General features: G+C 37.1%; 1 protein-coding gene and 1 long non-coding RNA gene across 2 annotated transcripts; both read left to right on the forward strand.

Annotated features, from left to right (window-relative positions):
* The first annotated feature begins 4,980 nt into the window (after positions 1-4,980).
* On the forward strand, positions 4,981-6,323 carry LOC125245473. Its single transcript, XR_007179547.1, has 4 exons — positions 4,981-5,123; positions 5,268-5,318; positions 5,441-5,503; positions 5,685-6,323. It is a non-coding gene; the product is annotated as an uncharacterized LOC125245473 (long non-coding RNA).
* Positions 6,324-12,458: 6,135 nt separating this feature from the next.
* LOC125245448 (soluble scavenger receptor cysteine-rich domain-containing protein SSC5D-like) lies at positions 12,459-15,190 on the forward strand. The gene is made up of 3 exons (XM_048156047.1): positions 12,459-12,772; positions 13,486-13,815; positions 13,972-15,190. The coding sequence occupies exons 1-3, from the start codon at positions 12,715-12,717 to the stop codon at positions 14,391-14,393; spliced, it is 810 nt and encodes a 269-aa protein (XP_048012004.1). The 5' UTR covers positions 12,459-12,714; the 3' UTR covers positions 14,394-15,190.
* Positions 15,191-17,276: the final 2,086 nt, after the last annotated feature.

Consider the following 17,276-nt stretch of genomic DNA (forward strand, 5'->3'; position numbering starts at 1 on the left):
TATAGGGTTAGTACTATATTATCCAAATGATATGGGGATTTTGGCTGATTTGTGATTGTGAACATGTCTGATGGTTCTACTCTATAACAGGAAGTGTTCTTTCTACCGAACAGCATTCTGGGTATGAAGATGCTGATGAGCTTCTTTCAGGTTAGACGACTGAAATAGAATCATGTTACCTACTACATACAGAAAAGTATGTGTGTTAAATAATTAAAAACTTAAGTTAATGTTATCTTAGAAGAGTATAAATTATATAAAACATTCCACACATAAATCAGATAAAGTTTTATTATTATTATTAAAAACAATACCATATTATTAAAAACGTCACCACCACTGAAGGACCAGCAGGTCAGTGACTTTGTTAAATGGTCACAGAAATTAGTTTTAATTTATATATAATATAGTGTGTCTGTTTGTGTGTGTGTGTGTACATATGTATAGTTTCAAAATCCAAAATTTTTCATTTTCATTTTTATTTTTTTGTATGACTTAACAGAAAACTATGATGATGTCGTCATCGTACGGCAGTTTTCCAATGATAAAAAAGGTTTGGGTTTCAAATGATACACTTGTACATTAGAATAGTTTTTTTCTTTCTTATTTTTCATTAAATTATAGTAGCATATAAAGTATGAAGACTTTTTTCCATGTAATTAATTCTAGACACATTTATATCAGAGGACGATCAGGAGGAGTATGAGGATGTGAAGAATGTTGGGGAACATATAAGTGACATGTTTGGTATGTTATTGACACCTTTTTTACTGAATAATTTTGGTTTAGTCTTTATAGTAGCTTTATATTATCAATTTATCTTGTTCCATTAACTTCTGTTGTCACAATAGCTAATTTAAATAGACTGAAAATATTGTGTTCATTATAATACTTTTTAAAGCATGTTGATATATGAATTTGCTCTTGTTTTCTAATAACAGAGTATGATGATGTGGAGGAAGATCCAGGAAAACATGGAAGGGTTGTATAACTCAAACCACACAGCGCCTCAAATCAAAGTGTTTAAATGGTCTGAAAAGTGTTTAAGATCACCCTATATACTGTATGTTTTACCTGCAGTCCAGCAATGTTTTATTTTGCACTTTGTATTGAAATCTTCTAATTCAGCTACAATTTCTTAGAAAAAAATGCATTGCTTTAAAAATGTTTAAAACATTTTTGTACAGATGTTTTTTTTGCAGATCATTCTTTTTTTGCTATACATTTCTATAAATTTGAGAGAACACACACACACACACACACACACACACAATTATTTTTCTTTTTCTTTACTTTAAGCCACCACAACCACAGTCTTTAACATTTTTTATAAAAATATAATTCCTTTTAAATGTAGACCCACTGCTGGTGGACTTGTTGGAATTTACTTTGGGAAACAAATTTACAAATAGCAGCTATGAGCAATTATCAGAAAAGTATGTTCACTTTATGTCCTGCAAAAGGACTTTCTGACTCTCAGAAACACAAGACATGCATGCTGAGCTGAAACCTTCAGAGCTTTTTAAAATGGAGACCCTGTTTGTTTCATGTATTAGTTTTAGATTTGCTTACAATTTAATTGTTGTTTTGAATTGATGTCCATGTTTTCTATTAAAGATTTAAAATCAGACTGACTATGTGCATGGAAATATGATTTTTGGGGTAAATTGGGAAGGCTGAATCAATTTATTGCAACACATTTCTTCACTTTTTTTTTTTTTTTTTTGCAAAATCCATTAATGCAAAACATGTTTTGTTGTTCACAGATTGTGCTTTGTTTCTCTTTCTAAGCATATTAACACCCAGTACTGCTCAAGCCATGGTCATTGTCAGTGTTTGTCATCTCTTCTCTGCAGGTGTCAGACTTTGTGTTTCCCACATTCACTCTCATGACAGCTGGGTGACTTTGTCAGCACTTTAAAGGGGACTTATTATGCAAAATTTGGTTTTACATGGTGTTTGAACATAAATGTGTGTTGGCAGTGAGTGACACAACCACCCTATAATGATAAAAATCCACCCAAACCTTAATCCTTTTTTTAATCCCCATAAATCATAAGCAGTGTCTCAGAACAAGCCATTAGCAGATTCTGTACAATGTGACGGCAATTTGTACAGGCCCTGGCCACATTTCTCACATGTTTGTTGGTGGGCGAGATGGTTGGGTGTATCTAGGCTCCATCTCTCCTCCTGGCTGAGTCTGGCCACAATACTTCATCCACGTCACATGCTATATTCTCTCTTGCGTATCCAACCATGGATGGAGGCAGCATCAGTGTCTCCACATGCCTCTTCCATTGCCTGGAGAAGTGTTATATGGACGACGATCATGCACTTGCCAGCACCATGTGTAGAAAAAATCCTCAACAGGGTTTAGAAAAGATGAATATGGAAGCAAGTAGACAACAGAAAACTTGACCTTTGGCCTATTTATAGGCCTATTCTAAAGCCATGATTAGTTGGTGTTAATTAAAGCAATTCATGTTTGCAGATGTGAGGAGTTGGTGTGAGGCCCTTATGAATTAGTGTGGCATTTTGATTGGTTGTGTTTGAAAAAGGAAATACTTCCTGTTAGATTTTTGTGTGTTATATGGAGAATTGTGTGTTGTGTTTTGCAAAAAGTGTTTTATGAAATTGAAAAATGAGTCAAAGGCTGAGAATTAATGTGTGGTTTTGCAGATTTGGTGTGTGGTTCTGCTGTTTGATTGTCAGGTTTCAGAAATTATGTGACAAAGATTTTGTGTGTAAGCAGTTGAAAAAAACTTAAAAAAAAAAAAAAAACAGTAAGATGTCTACAAATGTCTTAAAATCTCTTTACAAACTAAAATATGTAAATGACATTTGTATATATTTGAAATAAAAAATATACATTGTACTTAAAGTCAGCTTGCTAATTTTGCTCAAGATTATTAAGTCCACATGTCATAAAAACAAGAAACTGCTTCTAACCACATGCATGTCATGAGCCGGGTTTGATTTTCTCCTTATTACCTCTTTTCAATTGTCTTCATTGCCTATTAGACTCAGCTGTTTGCCATTATTATCAGCGCTCGCGCTGAGTTGCCTTCACACCTGTTGCACTTCTTCTCTGATTTTCTTTGCTATTTCTCTCTGCTGTTTTCTCGTTTCTTTGTCAGATGATTAATTACCATATTGTGGCATTATCTCTCTGCTTGCATCCTGATATCCTTAACGTTTGTTTGTGTGTCCATCCTAGTCTTAGTCCCAGTAGCCACCTTGAAATCCGACCTTCTGATCCCTCTGTACTTCAAGCCTGGTTTCTGCCAGCTGCCAGGCATTGAGCATTTCATCTACAACCTGTGGTGCTTCCAGGTCCGAGACCGAGCTACTGAGCACTGTGAGCCATCACCAGATTTGCTTCTCTATTCATTTTGTCTGTTATCCAGCTGCAAGCATCTAAGAGAACAATGCTTGGCAGTCTGCCTATGTTGAACATCATCTGAACTGTAAATAAATTCTGATTGATCTGCTCTTTCGCTTCTGGGTCATCTGCTTCACACAACAGAATCATTTGACCAAATGGACCTGGCGAATTTGCCATCCGTTTGTTCCGCTGTCAGATGGCAGGGAATTATGTTGGGCAGACACGAGCAAGAGCTCTCCACGGCCAGGCACGCTGTGGAGAGTCTCGCTGCTCAGGTAACGGAATTTAATAGTTGCCTTCAGTTTCCTCACTGGGATAATCCATCAACTTCCAGCGGAACCTCCGAACCGAGAGTCAACAACCCCCCGCGTTATTCGGGTGAGCCCACCGAATGCAGAGCGTTTCTAACCCAATGTCAGGTTGTCTTTTCATTGCAGCCTTCGACGTATGCTGTTGACCGTACCAGGGTTGCTTTTGTCATATCTCTATTGTCTGGAAGGGCGCGTGACTGGGCTACGGCTGTCTGGAAGGTGGAGGCTGCCTATTGTCAGAGTTTCATTGCTTTTAAGGAGGAGATGATCAAGGTATTCGATCGATCCGTCTTAGGACGCGAGGCTTCTCGTCTGCTTGCTGTGCTGCGCCAGGTGAAACGTTCCGTTCCTGACTACGCCATTGAATTCCACACTCTTTCTGCAACTTGTGAGTGGAATGAACCGGCCCTGACTGCTTGTTTCCTGGAAGGATTGAACCTCGATCTGAACCTCGGATGAGATCTATGCGCGTGAAGTCCCCGCTGTGTTTGATCAGCTGGTGGAATTAGCTATCAGACTGGACAAGCGATCTGACCTACGGCGCCGTGCCCGCGATGTGCCATCTGTACCACCCACTCCTTCTCCTGCTGCTGAGATTCTGTTTGAAACTGCACAGTTTCCTGAGCCCATGCAGGTGGCGGGGATTCAGACTGCCCCTGCCAAACGCCAGCGCCATGTTTTGCACAGACCATGCACGTACTGTAACCTTTCAAAAGGAAGCGCTCGTCAGTAGAACGGGGAGTACTGTCGAGCGCAACATCGCTTCCCCCTCCTGGAAAGACCCGCACCACTTTCCCCGTCACCCTCCGCTGGACTGGTTCTGCTGCTTCCTGTTTAGCCTTCATTGATTCTGGAGCAGAGGGTAACTTCATGGACGAAGCCCTTGAGAGAGATATTCCCTTATGCAAACTTGAGGATCCTATTCCTGTGTTCGCGCTTGATGGCAGTGAGCTGTCGAGGATTCGTCGAGCCACTGTACCGATGAGTCTCACCATCTCTGGCAATCATCAAGAGACTATTTCTTTTTTAATTTTTCATTCCACTGTTTCACCTGTAGTTTTGGGTCATCCTTGGCTCGTTCAGCATAATCCACAGATTAACTGGGATGAGGGAACCAATTTGTCCTGGAAATGATCTTGTCATGTGCAATGCCTTGTGTCTGCTGTTCCTGCTGTTTCTTCTGTTTCTGTTTCAGGAGGAGCCCAGTGATTTGTCTGGAGTGCCTGAGGAGTACCACGATCTGCGGGCCGTGTTCAGTCATTCTTGTGACTGATTTTCGTGAATTAAATTATGCTATTAGGCCTCTGAATAGTAAAATCAGTTTCTGTTGATTTCCTCTTCACTATTAACTCATTCAGAAGAGCAGCAAGTCACAACTGAGAATTATGATGATGTAATCACTGTTGGACTGAGACCTCGTGATACAGGTTTATTTCTCATCATTTCTACAGGTTTAACAATATAGATTTATATGCATTTTAATTATACATATGGACTGTTTCAAAATCCCAAATCTTGTACAGTCAATGGATGCATTCTGTTTCATTATTTTGTCTATTTTGACTTGCCAGAAAACTATGATGATGTCATCATTGTACAACAATTCTCCAATGATAAAGCAGGTGTGGGTTTCACATTACTCTCTCAAATTACACATTTTTTGTTTGTTTGTTTTTTTTTGTTTGTCTTCAAATTATATTGGCATATAAACTCATGTAATTAATAATAAAAACATTTATATTAGATGGCATTAAGGAGGATTATGATGATGTGAAGAATGTCGGGGAGTGTATGAGTGATGTGATTGGTACGTTAATGACACCTTTTTACCTTACACTGAATTAACTTGCTTTTAGGTTTTATAATCGTGTTATAATATTAATTTCTGTGATCATGATAGCTCATTTAACTTCACTGCCAATATTGATGTGTTTATGATACTTTTTAAAGTAAATATTAATACATTTTCTCTTGTTTTCTAATAACAGATTATGATGATGTGGGGGAGGAGCCAGGAATACAGGGAGGGACTGTTTAAAATCCTTTTAAATCTTTTAAGTGATCTGAAACATTTCTGTGATGTAGATTTGGCAATTTGAGAGAGAGAGAGAAAAAACATCTTTTCCTAACATTTAATCAGTTTGTATATAATTATGATTTCAGATGCTTCACCTTTTACCCTCCACTGTCCCAGTCTTTAACATTTTACAACAACTTAAAAAACATCATACTTAAAAAAAAAAAAAAAGAAAAAAGAAAAAATCATATTCCTTTTGAATGTAGACCCACTGATGGTGGACAAATATATTTTGCTAAAGATCATTGGAATGTACTTTGTGAAATAAGTTTACAAACAGCAGCTGTGGTCAAGGATCTTTACCTCAAAATAATGTAAAGACTCTTTGAACTGAGCAGAAGAGCTTGTTGTTCACTTTATGTCCTGCAGAGGGTTGTGTGACAGTCAGACATTGTTACATGGCATTCATATGTTTGTTTTATGTACTTGTTTTATATTTGTGTCTAATTTGATTGCTAATTTGAATTGATTTGAATGTTTTCTGTTTAGCATTAAAATCAGACTGACTGTATTATGTCATTATTATTATCATCATTATCATTATTGTAAAACTGGGGAATGTTGCAACATTTTGTTTCAACCTTTTTTTGCATACAAAATACAAAATTCAATTAATTATATATTATATGTAATATTGTATACTGTTATTCAGGAGTGATATGTCTCTCTGTCTTAGTGTTTTTCGTCAGCAGTTATCAGTGCTTGTGTCTGACTTTGGCGCTGTATGTACTCTGAAGTGTTTCCCACATTCAGTTTGTTTTCTTCAGAATTGCTTAGAGAGTTGATGTAAAGTTTGTACTGAAGTTCAGAGCAGAGGAAGATGAAGAGTTGTCTGACAATCCTACTGATGTCCACAGTCGTCACACTCACCAGTGCAGGTATTTTTACCTTCAGTTAAAGGCCCAGACAGTTCCTTTCAACATATTAAATTAGAGTAGATCAATATTTAACATAAGAATCTTCCTCTGTAACATCAATAACTTAATAACTTAAAATGTCATATTTAATTTCTGTTAGTTTGATTTACAGTGGGTACGGAAAGTATTCAGACCCCCTTAAATTTTTCACTCTTCGTTATATTGCAGCCATTTGCTAAAATCATTTAAGTTCATTTTTTTCCTCATTAATGTACACACAGCACCCCATATTGACAGAAAAACACAGAAAAAAGAAAAACTGAAATATCACATGGTCCTAAGTATTCAGGCCCTTTGCTGTGACACTCATATATTTAACTCAGGTGCTGTCCATTTCTTCTGATCATCCTTGAGATGGTTCTACACCTTCACTTGAGTCCAGCTGTATTTGATTATACTGATTGGACTTGATTAGGAAAGCCACACACCTGTCTATATAAGACCTTACAGCTCACAGTGCATGTCAGAGCAAATGAGAATCATGAGGTCAAAGGAACTGCCTGAAGAGCTCAGAGACAGAATTGTGGCAAGGCACAGATCTGGCCATGGTTACAAAAATGTTCTGCTGCACTTAAGGTTCCTAAGAGCACAGTGACCTCCATAATCCTTAAATGGAAGATGTTTGGGACGACCAGAACCCTTCCTAGAGCTGGCCGTCCGGCCAAACTGAGCTATCGGGTGAGAAGAGCCTTGGTGAGAGAGGTAAAGAAGTACCCAAAGATCACTGTCGCTGAGCTCCAGAGGTCAGTGTTTTTCAGCTGCAGGTACAGGACGACTGGTTGCAATCGAGGGAAAGATGAATGTGGCCAAGTACAGGGATATCCTGGACGTAAACCTTCTCCAGAGTGCTCAGGACCTCAGACTGGGCCGAAGGTTTACCTTCCAACAAGACAATGACCCTAAGCACACAGCTAAAATAACGAAGGAGTGGCTTCACAACAACTCCGTGACTGTACTTGAATGGCTCAGCCAGAGCCCTGACTTAAACCCAATTGAGCATCTCTGGAGAGACCTAAAAATGGCTGTCCACCGTTTACCATCCAACCTGACAGAACTGGAGAGGATCTGCAAGGAGGAATGGCAGAGGATCCCCAAATCCAGGTGTGAAAAACTTGTAGCATCTTTCCCAAAAAGACTCAAGGCTGTATTAGATCAAAAGGGTGCTTCTACTAAATACTGAGCAAAGGGTCTGAATACTTAGGACCATGTGATATTTCAGTTTTTCTTTTTTAATAAATCTGCAAAAATGTCAACAATTTTGTGTTTTTCTGTCAATATGGGGTGCTGTGTGTATATTGAGGAGAAAAAAATGAACTTAAATGATTTTAGCAAATGGCTGCAATATAACAAAGAGTGAAAAATTTAAGGGGGTCTGAATACTTTCTGTACCCACTTTATATAGATTGTTTATATTTCCTATGATATTTATTTATTTATTTAAAAACGTATGGAAACAAAATATTAGTTTTTGTAATTGCATTAAATTGTCTTGTGGTTTGATGTGTTATATATTATGTGTATATAATATTCATGAAGGTTTTATGACTTCATATTAATTGAGTGAAATGCAAAAGTGTTTTTTCACAGCAGTCTTGTGTGCAGGCAGTGTGAGGTTGGTTGGAGGTCACAGTCCCTGTGCTGGTAGAGTGGAGGTTCAGAGACACTGTGAATCTGATCTGTCAAGAGCTGAACTGTGGAAGATCTGGCAGTGAACCCAGATATTCAATGGCCTAAGATCTGCTCCTAATTCGTTAGATCCTCTTAAATGTCAAAAACATGACAAAACTTTGTGGCAGTGTCCATCTTTACCCTGGGGACAGAACAACTGTTATGATACTGAGGTGGCCAATTAGACTTAATTTAATGATTTAATCATGATTTAATTTCTTGATTTTAGAGTTTTTGGTCCCATTTTATATTAAGTGGCCTTAACTACTATGTACTTACATCAAAAAATAGGGTTCAGATTGAATTGCAAAACACTTTTGTTGTTTATGAGGTGTGATACAGGTAAGGTTAGGGGAAGCTTTGGTGGTATGGGTAGGTTTAAGGGTAGGGCTAAGGGCTAAGGGTTAAGGGATGAGTCAACAGTGTAATTATAAATGTAATTACAGAAATTAATTACAGATGTAATTACATGCAGGTGTTTTTAAAATATAAGTACAATGTAAAAACATGAATGTACACAATAAGTGCATTGTATCGAATGATTAATTTAAATGTAAGTACATAGTAGTTAAGGCCACTTAATATAAAGTGGGACTGTTTTTTTTTTTTTAAACCATAATTTTAAGTTGTTAAAGTTTTCATAAGAATTTTGTTTGCATCTTAATGTAATCTAAATTGAAGGTTTTATTGAGTTTCACATGTTGTAATCACAGAGAAACAGAGTCCCGATTCGCCACAGAGTCATCTGACATGTTCAGTGTTGACATGTGAGTAGGTTATGTTCTATTAATGAGAGCATTAACATATGAATGCCTAATTGCTTTTTCTTCAAACATATACTAGTGAATTATCTATCTGGTAAGAGATAACTGATGAGTCTCCACATGTATGATGTGTACATTGTAAGACTTGAATGTAAGACATTTCAGTTGATGTTATGCATTTATTATTTCTGAATTGGTTTCTAATTGTCCAGCTATGTAATTGGCAATGTTTACTTGACAAATAAAATGTTATATTTGATTTACTCTGGATTTTTCTGAAATCATAGATTAAAACTAAAGGCCCATGTAAGGAGCATGTAAGCACATCATGGGACTTTTTTATTTTTGTCTAGATTTTTGTCTATTTGTCTAATAATCATTTGAAATTGGAGTCAGATTAAATGAGTAAAATTAAGTGAACTTCACAGGGGCGTTGAAAAGGCATACACACGTTAACTTTTGCCCAGGCCGTCGGATTCCATTTTTGGTTCCCTACAACTGTTTATGAGGAGATCCATTACAGGCCCACTAATTGACACAATCACTTCACTCAGAAAGATATGATTGCTGAAATGATCTCCATTATTAATAATAATGACATAACATTTTATACTATAGGTGTGAAAGGTCAAAGTGATCATTATTTGTCAGTTTTATTTTAACATGCTGACATGTTTAATGATTCTACAGGTCTTTTTGACCATTAAAGTGAAGAAATGTTAATCTTGTTAGGCTTCCTGCTTTTAACCACAGAATTCAGCAGTGAAAACCACAGCGCTGTGTTTGTGCTGCAGTCAGCGAGAGAGCACACAGGTGTTAGTGTGAGAGGAGGTTTGACGAAGGGTAGACAAACATGTCAGCATTTCTGAACTTATTTATTAATGCAATTAATTCAATTATTCATTTAACAACTTTTTGGTTTGTTATACTGGTTTTGTCAGGAATTTTTTTTAGAAAAACGAAAGGGGTGCTGGTAATTTTAATAAAATTATCTGTAATTTTTACAGAAAATTCCTTCATGTTAACACAATACCAATGTATTGTGCCCTGTTTTAACTGACTTTTCTAAGAGCATATGATTTATTGGTATGCTTTATTTTCATTGATGCAGACAAAATGGATAAAGAGGCTCCAGAGGAGTATGACGTCATCACTGATATACACGATTGTGAGAATATCCCATACTAAAATTATTACTTCAACATAAATAGGAGAGCAGATATCACTTAGTGCTTGTTTAGAGACAGTGATGTTACCTCTGTATTTTGACACAGATCGCACGAATGAGACCTATGATGATTGACCTATGGTGATTTTTACAGTCTTGTTTTTCACTGTTCGTTTAGCATGACATATACACTATATTGCCAAAGGTTTTGGGACACCTGCCTTCACGTGCACATGAACTTTAATGACATCCCATTCTTATTCCGTAGGGTTTAATATGGAGTTGGCCCACCCTTTGCAGCTATAACAGCTTCAACTCTTCTGGGAAGGCTTTCCACAATGTTTAGGAATTAATTTTTGACCATTCTTCTAGAAGCGCATTTGTGAGGTCAGGCAGTGATGTTGGCAAGAAGGCCTGGCTCACAGTCTCCGCTCTAATTCATCCCACAGGTGTTCTATCGGGTTGAGGTCAGTACTCTGTGCAGGCCAGTCAAGTTCCTCCACACCAAACTCGCTCATCCATGTCTTTATGGACCTTGCTTTGTGCACTGGTGCAGTCCAGTCATGTTGGAACAGGAAGGGGCCATGAAATTATCCAAAATGTCTTGGAATGCTGAAGCCTTAAGAGTTCCTTTCACTGGAACTAAGGGGCCAAGTCCAACCCCTGAAAAACAACCCCACACCATAATCCCCCTCCACCAAACTTTACACTTGGCACAATGCAGTCGCGCAACTACCGTTCTCCTGGCAATCTGATGGATGAGTCTGGGTTTGGTGATTGCCAGGAGAATGGTACAGAGAAGTGTGATTCTCTGATTCTATAGTCCAGTGGCAGCGTGTTTTACACCACTGCATTCGACACTTGGTGATGTAAGGCTTGGATGCAGCTGCTCGGCCATGGAAACCCATTCCATTAAGCTCTCTACGCACTGTTCTTGAGCTAATCTGAAGGCCACATGAAGTTTGGAGGTCTGTAGCTATTGACTCTGCAGAAAGTTGGCGACTTCTGCCCACTGTGCGCCTCAGCATCCGCTCACCCCGCTCTGTGATTTTACGTGGCCTACCACTTCGAGGCTGAGTTGCTTTTGTTCCACTTTATGATACCATTAACAGTTGACAGTGGAATATTTAGTAGTGAGGAAATTTCATGAATGGACTTGTTGCACAGGTGGCAACCTATCATGGTACAATGCTGGAACCACGCTTGAGCTCATGAGAGCGACCCATTCTTTCCCAATTGTTTGTAGAAGCATTCTGCATTCCTAGGTACTTGATCTTATACACCTGTGGCCATGGAAGTGATTGGAACACCTACATTCAATGATTTGGAGGGGTGTCCCAAAACTTTTGGCAATATGGTATGACATATTTTTACGTAATATGCATCTGCTGTACATATTTAGAAGAAAACTGAAGAATTATGATGATCTTTTTTGAAAGAAATGTTGGAGCTGTAAGGTATTTTGAGGGGGTTTCAATCAGATGTCTTATTATTTTCACCTCTGGCAACCAATCTCATATAAAACAAATAATTTGTTCATCATCTTGCGTATTTTCAGTTACTGTCAGCTCAAGTAGTCACTAGGTGGTGCATGTCTAGACTATAAATTTTGATGATATTGTAAAATTATCAGAGTTTTTTTTTTTTTTTTTTTTTTTTTTAATTAACAGAGAACTGGCAAGAGGATGTGTATGAACATGAACTGTAGGTCTGGCTCTCTCTGCTGGTCACAAGGTGAACAACATGCTTATCTTCACTGAATGAGAGTTATGGTTTTTGTGGGCCACCTGAAACCACTTTTGTGAAATTAGGTCAATTTCACATTAGTCAAAGCAATTATTTGACACACATGAAAGGAAGGTTTCACAAAATTAATTTTGAAACTTGTGCACTGTGCCAGCATTTATTAACTTTTTTAATTAATAATTTATTAAGTTTTTTAAATGCCATTTTACAATAGCATTCATTTTACATAGTTGAATTTATTACATGTTAATGTCATGCTAACATATGTATACACTAATAGACAGTGTTTAGGACATTTACAGTTAGTTATCAGTGCTTTTATCTCTTCTCTGCAGGTGTTGGGCTTTGATGCTGTAAATAAACTGGAGAGTTTCCTGTCTCCTGTAAGTCAAATTTATGTATGTCTGTGTGTGTGTGTGTCTTGATGGGTGGGGAGGAGGAGTTCATCAGCGCTGACAGTTAGATATATATGGAGAAAGTCATAAAAGCCTCATCTGATTTGTCACTGAAGTTGTTTGATGGTTTCCTCTGTTGTGTCTAATAAGGTAACAGCGAGTGTGATTGGAGGGAGTTGGACCTCTTTCTCTCTCATTAAGGGGTGTGAGAGGATGCCTGTACTTCTGTATCATCAGTGCGGAGAAGCTTGAACTGGATGTTGAATTAATAAAGCAGAGAGAGATGGAGAGATGCCTGACACTCATTTTACTGACTACAGTTGTAAAACTCATCACAGCTGGTAAGTACACAAGGGATGAAAGTGGTGAAGTTATTGTCAGAAATTAAGTATTATGTTTTTCAAATAGACTACTTAAAATTAAGTTTAACTGTAATGTGGTGTCTCAGATGACAGTATAATAAAAGGAATAGTAATAAATGAATTTGTTATTTACAGATCACAGGATTATTAAATCTTTGATTAATTTTCACATGACAAAAAGGTCTTCACTGTTTCTCTGGTCAGCTGCAAACTTTTTAATTGCATTTGTCAAACATCATTCTATAACTGTACAGAAATCTCTGTCCCTTGAGTTCACTAGAAATGAAATAGAAATAATCACTTTAGTGTCTACAATGATGAAATTCTGATTTGATAAACTTTGATTTGGAAGTGTTTAATTGACATATTTCCCTTTTCACAGTTTACTTACCCATGATTAAGCACTGTATATATAGAGTATAGAAATGGCTTTTATTACAAAGGGAGAGAGAACAACTTTTGTCATGTTGAGATCCTAAATAAAGTTAAGCTGTGATCAAACAATTTTCTGAACAACCAAGACAGAAAAAAGAATAATGCATGGCACATTAGGGCTTCCGTATGGCACAATCCTTTTATACAATACCACTGCAATACAGAGAAAAAATTTAATTCAAAAACTTTTTCAACCTGTGTATGTATTTTTCTCTTCCACACTTTCTCATCCCTTTATCTTTCTCTCATTTTCTCAGCTCTCTCATCATCAGTCCATGTGAATGTGAGGTTGGTTGGTGGTCACAGTCACTGTGCTGGTAGAGTGGAGGTTCTTCATAGAGGTCAGTGGGGAACAGTGTGTCATGATGACTGGGATTTGGCTGATGCTGCAGTGGTGTGTAGAGAGCTGGACTGTGGAGAACCTGTAGATGCTCTGGGTGATGCTCATTTTGGACCAGGATCAGGACCAATCTGGAAGAGTTTTGTCATGTGTAAAGGATCAGAGTCAGAAGTGGAGAAGTGTGGGTCAGGAGGATGGGAAAAACACAACTGTGATCACAGTAAAGACGCTGGAGTCATCTGCTCAGGTAAAGTATTTTAAAGATGTGTGCTTCCATTTTGGTTTCTAATACTTAAGTTGATTTTAATTGTTAAAATGTTTCATTATTCACTCATTCAAAAACAATTCAACAACACATTTTTAACTAAGCCAATGTTTTATTGATCTGTGTTGTCTTATGTAGAAGTCAGGCTGGTTGGAGGTTCTCGCTGCTCTGGGAGGTTAGAGATACTTAATGATCAGTCGTGGGTTTCAGTGTGTGCTGCTGCCTTTGACCAGCAGGATGCAGAGGTTGTGTGTAGAGAGCTGGACTGTGGGGCTCCTGTACAGGTGCTGGGAGACGATGCTTTTGGAAAAGGAGACGCTCAGATGTGGACACAAGAGATTCAGTGCAGAGGAAATGAGTCTCAGATTCACCTCTGTCCAACATCACCATCACATGAAAACAACTGTTCACATGAGCACAATATTGTTTTGTTCTGTACTGGTAGGAGTTCAAAATGCAACAGATCAGATTTTTTTATTTATTTATTTTTACATGAAATTTTTACATTTCAACTCACTTCTTCTGTTGCCTTTCTCTCTTTTTTACATTCCAAGACATAAAAAATGTGAGACTGGTAAATGGTACCAGTCGCTGTGCTGGTAGAGTGGAGGTTCTTCATAGAGGTCAGTGGGGAACAGTGTGTGGTGTTGGTTGGGATTTGGCTGATGCTGCAGTGGTGTGTAGAGAGCTGGACTGTGGAGAACCTGTAGATGCTCTGGGTGATGCTCATTTTGGACTTGGTTCAAGGCCAGTCTTAATGAAAATTGCAATTTGTACTGGATCAGAGTCTACACTTAAGAAATGTGCATCCATAAAATTGAGTTATCATGGCGAGTGTGATAATAAGAGTGCTCAAGTCATTTGCTCAGGTAAGTTAAAAGTTTTTTTTTTTTTTTTATAATAAAAACACTTGTCATAAGCAGTCATCATTTTTAGTTTCCATGACTATTTTCTACCTTCTTTCCTGCTAAAATAATTGTGACATAAAAATAGATATTGTCTATTGACCCATTTCACACTTCTAGGTTTCTCAGAAGCAGAAGTCGTTATAGTTGGGTAAAGTTTTAGAGCGGTGAATAAGAGACTTCATTAAATATATTTTTTTGTTTCCATCTGCACCAATAGTAAAGCAAAACTCTGAAATAATGTTTTCACAACTTTCAAAAAGAGGAAAAAAATACAGAGGCAGTCAAAAAGGAGAAAGATGTAATTTTTACATCCCCACCCTCACAGAAGTAACTTTGTTTTTTTTTTTTGTTTGTTTGTTTTTTTGTAATTTGATGCAAAGGTAATAAAATATTAAGTATAGTCTTATAAAATCTACATACTTAAAAAAAAAAAAGGAAATATAAAAAACTTTGCAGGATTTATGATATTGATGACCGTTAAAACAAATCATCACAGTCTGTGAAAATTGACTATTGTACAATTTTTCCAATTAGTATTTATTTATTTTTTAATTTTCTCTCAAAACTCTCAACATTTCCTAGCTTTGCTTATTGTTAGGGCTTTTGTCCATTCAGGACAGGACCTTGGAGGTGGATATGTGTCCTGCTATATACCTTTAAAATAAGCCATGATTTTGTTGATCTGTGTTGTGTTATTTAGAAGTCAGGCTGGTTGGAGGTTCTCGCTGCTCTGGGAAGTTAGAGATACTTGATGATCAGACGTGGGTTTCAGTGTGTGCTGCTGCCTTTGACCAGCAGGATGCAGAGGTTGTGTGTAGAGAGCTGGACTGTGGGGCTCCTGTACAGGTGCTGGGAGAAGATGCTTTTGGAAAAGGAGACGCTCAGATGTGGACACAAGAGATTCAGTGCAGAGGAAATGAGTCTCAGATTCACCTCTGTTCAACATCACCGTCAGTTGAAAACAACTGTTCTGATGACAGTGTTAATCTAGTGTGTGCAGGTTAGAGTGTATATATATATATATATATATATATATATATATATATATATATATATATATATATATATATATTAATAAACCAAATGAATTTTAATGTTCATTAAATTTAGAATACATATTAGTTCCATAATATTTTTTTCCTCTTTGTGTGATACTTTTTTCTTTCTATCTTCTTTGTGTTTTTCTTATCTCTCTTCATTATTCATTATATAGACATTATGAGAGTAAGGTTGGTTGGTGGTCACAGTCGCTGTGCTGGTAGAGTGGAGGTTCTTCATAGAGGTCAGTGGGGAACAGTGTGTGGTGTTGACTTTGATATGGCTGATGCTGCAGTGGTGTGTAGAGAGCTGGACTGTGGAGAACCTGTAGATACTCTGGTTGATGCTCATTTTGGATCAGGAACAGGACCAATATGGCCAAATCGCAAGTTATGTACTGGATCAGAATCTACACTGAAGTACTGTGGATCAGTTCAATGGGGTTTATATCAGTGTGATCATACTAATGATGCTGGAGTCATCTGTTCAGGTAAGCTGCTCCAAACCCCGATCCTGTTTTTAATATCACTCATGATCCACCTGCCTTAAAGGGATAGTTCACCCCAAAATGTAAATTCTTTAATTATTTACTCACCCTCAAGTCAGGCCAAATCTGAATGCTTTTCTTCTGTGGAGCAAAAAATATTTTTTTCAAGATCCAAAAATAATAAACACCATAAAGTGGTAAATGAGCTTTGTGCATTATTTTATAAAATGACATCCAACAGCTTTTGTGTAACAGAACAAAATATTTGATAGAATGTTGGTGCTTCGACAGACCGTCTTAACTTGCTACCATTATGTTCATAATAGTAGTCACTTGCCAGAATATTCTTAAAAAATGGAAGAACAATATGAATTTGGATTGACATGCATGATAGGTGAATTGGAGAGAGTAAATTGTCTGTAGGTATTAGTGAGTATGTGAATGTGTATGTCTGTGTGTGTCTTGTGATGGACTGGCAATGGAGATGCAATAGGCTCCAGCATCTCTACAACTCTACGTAGGACAAACAGTCTGGGGGATGGATGGACAGATGAGTAAATAATGACAAGTGTTTTCATTTTTGACTGAACTATCCATTTTAATTAACCTTTCATAAAGTATTTAATTATTTTCCATTAATTTTCACATTAATAAATAGTGTGTGGTAAAAATGAATGACAAATATACAGGTGCTGGTCATAAAATTAGAATATCATCAAAAAGTTCATTTTTTTATTGTAAATTATTTTTAAAAATGAAACTTTCATATATTCTAGATTCCCTACATGTAAAGTAAAACATTTCAAACGTTTTTTTTTTCTTTAATTTTGATGATTAGAGCGTACAAAGTCCAAAATCCAGTATCTCAAAATATTAGAATATTTCCTAAGATCAATCAAAAAATGGATTTGCAAAGCAGAAAAGTTCAAGTTCTTTAAAGTATGTTCATTTGTGCACTCAATACTTGGTCGGCAGCACATATTACAGCAAATGACTTGCTCCTAGCACAA

The sequence above is a fragment of the Megalobrama amblycephala genome, linkage group LG14, assembly GCF_018812025.1.
Source record: "Megalobrama amblycephala isolate DHTTF-2021 linkage group LG14, ASM1881202v1, whole genome shotgun sequence".
Lineage (NCBI taxonomy): Eukaryota > Metazoa > Chordata > Actinopteri > Cypriniformes > Xenocyprididae > Megalobrama > Megalobrama amblycephala.

Bases quoted from the DNA above. Each gene is read 5' to 3' on its own strand.
- LOC125245448 (XM_048156047.1), top strand. From the start codon at position 12,715: ATGGAGAGATGCCTGACACTCATTTTACTGACTACAGTTGTAAAACTC. The intron at 12,773-13,485 runs GTAAGTACACAA...TCATTTTCTCAG, and splicing joins TGTAAAACTCATCACAGCTG to CTCTCTCATCATCAGTCCAT. The intron at 13,816-13,971 runs GTAAAGTATTTT...TGTCTTATGTAG, and splicing joins CGCTGGAGTCATCTGCTCAG to AAGTCAGGCTGGTTGGAGGT.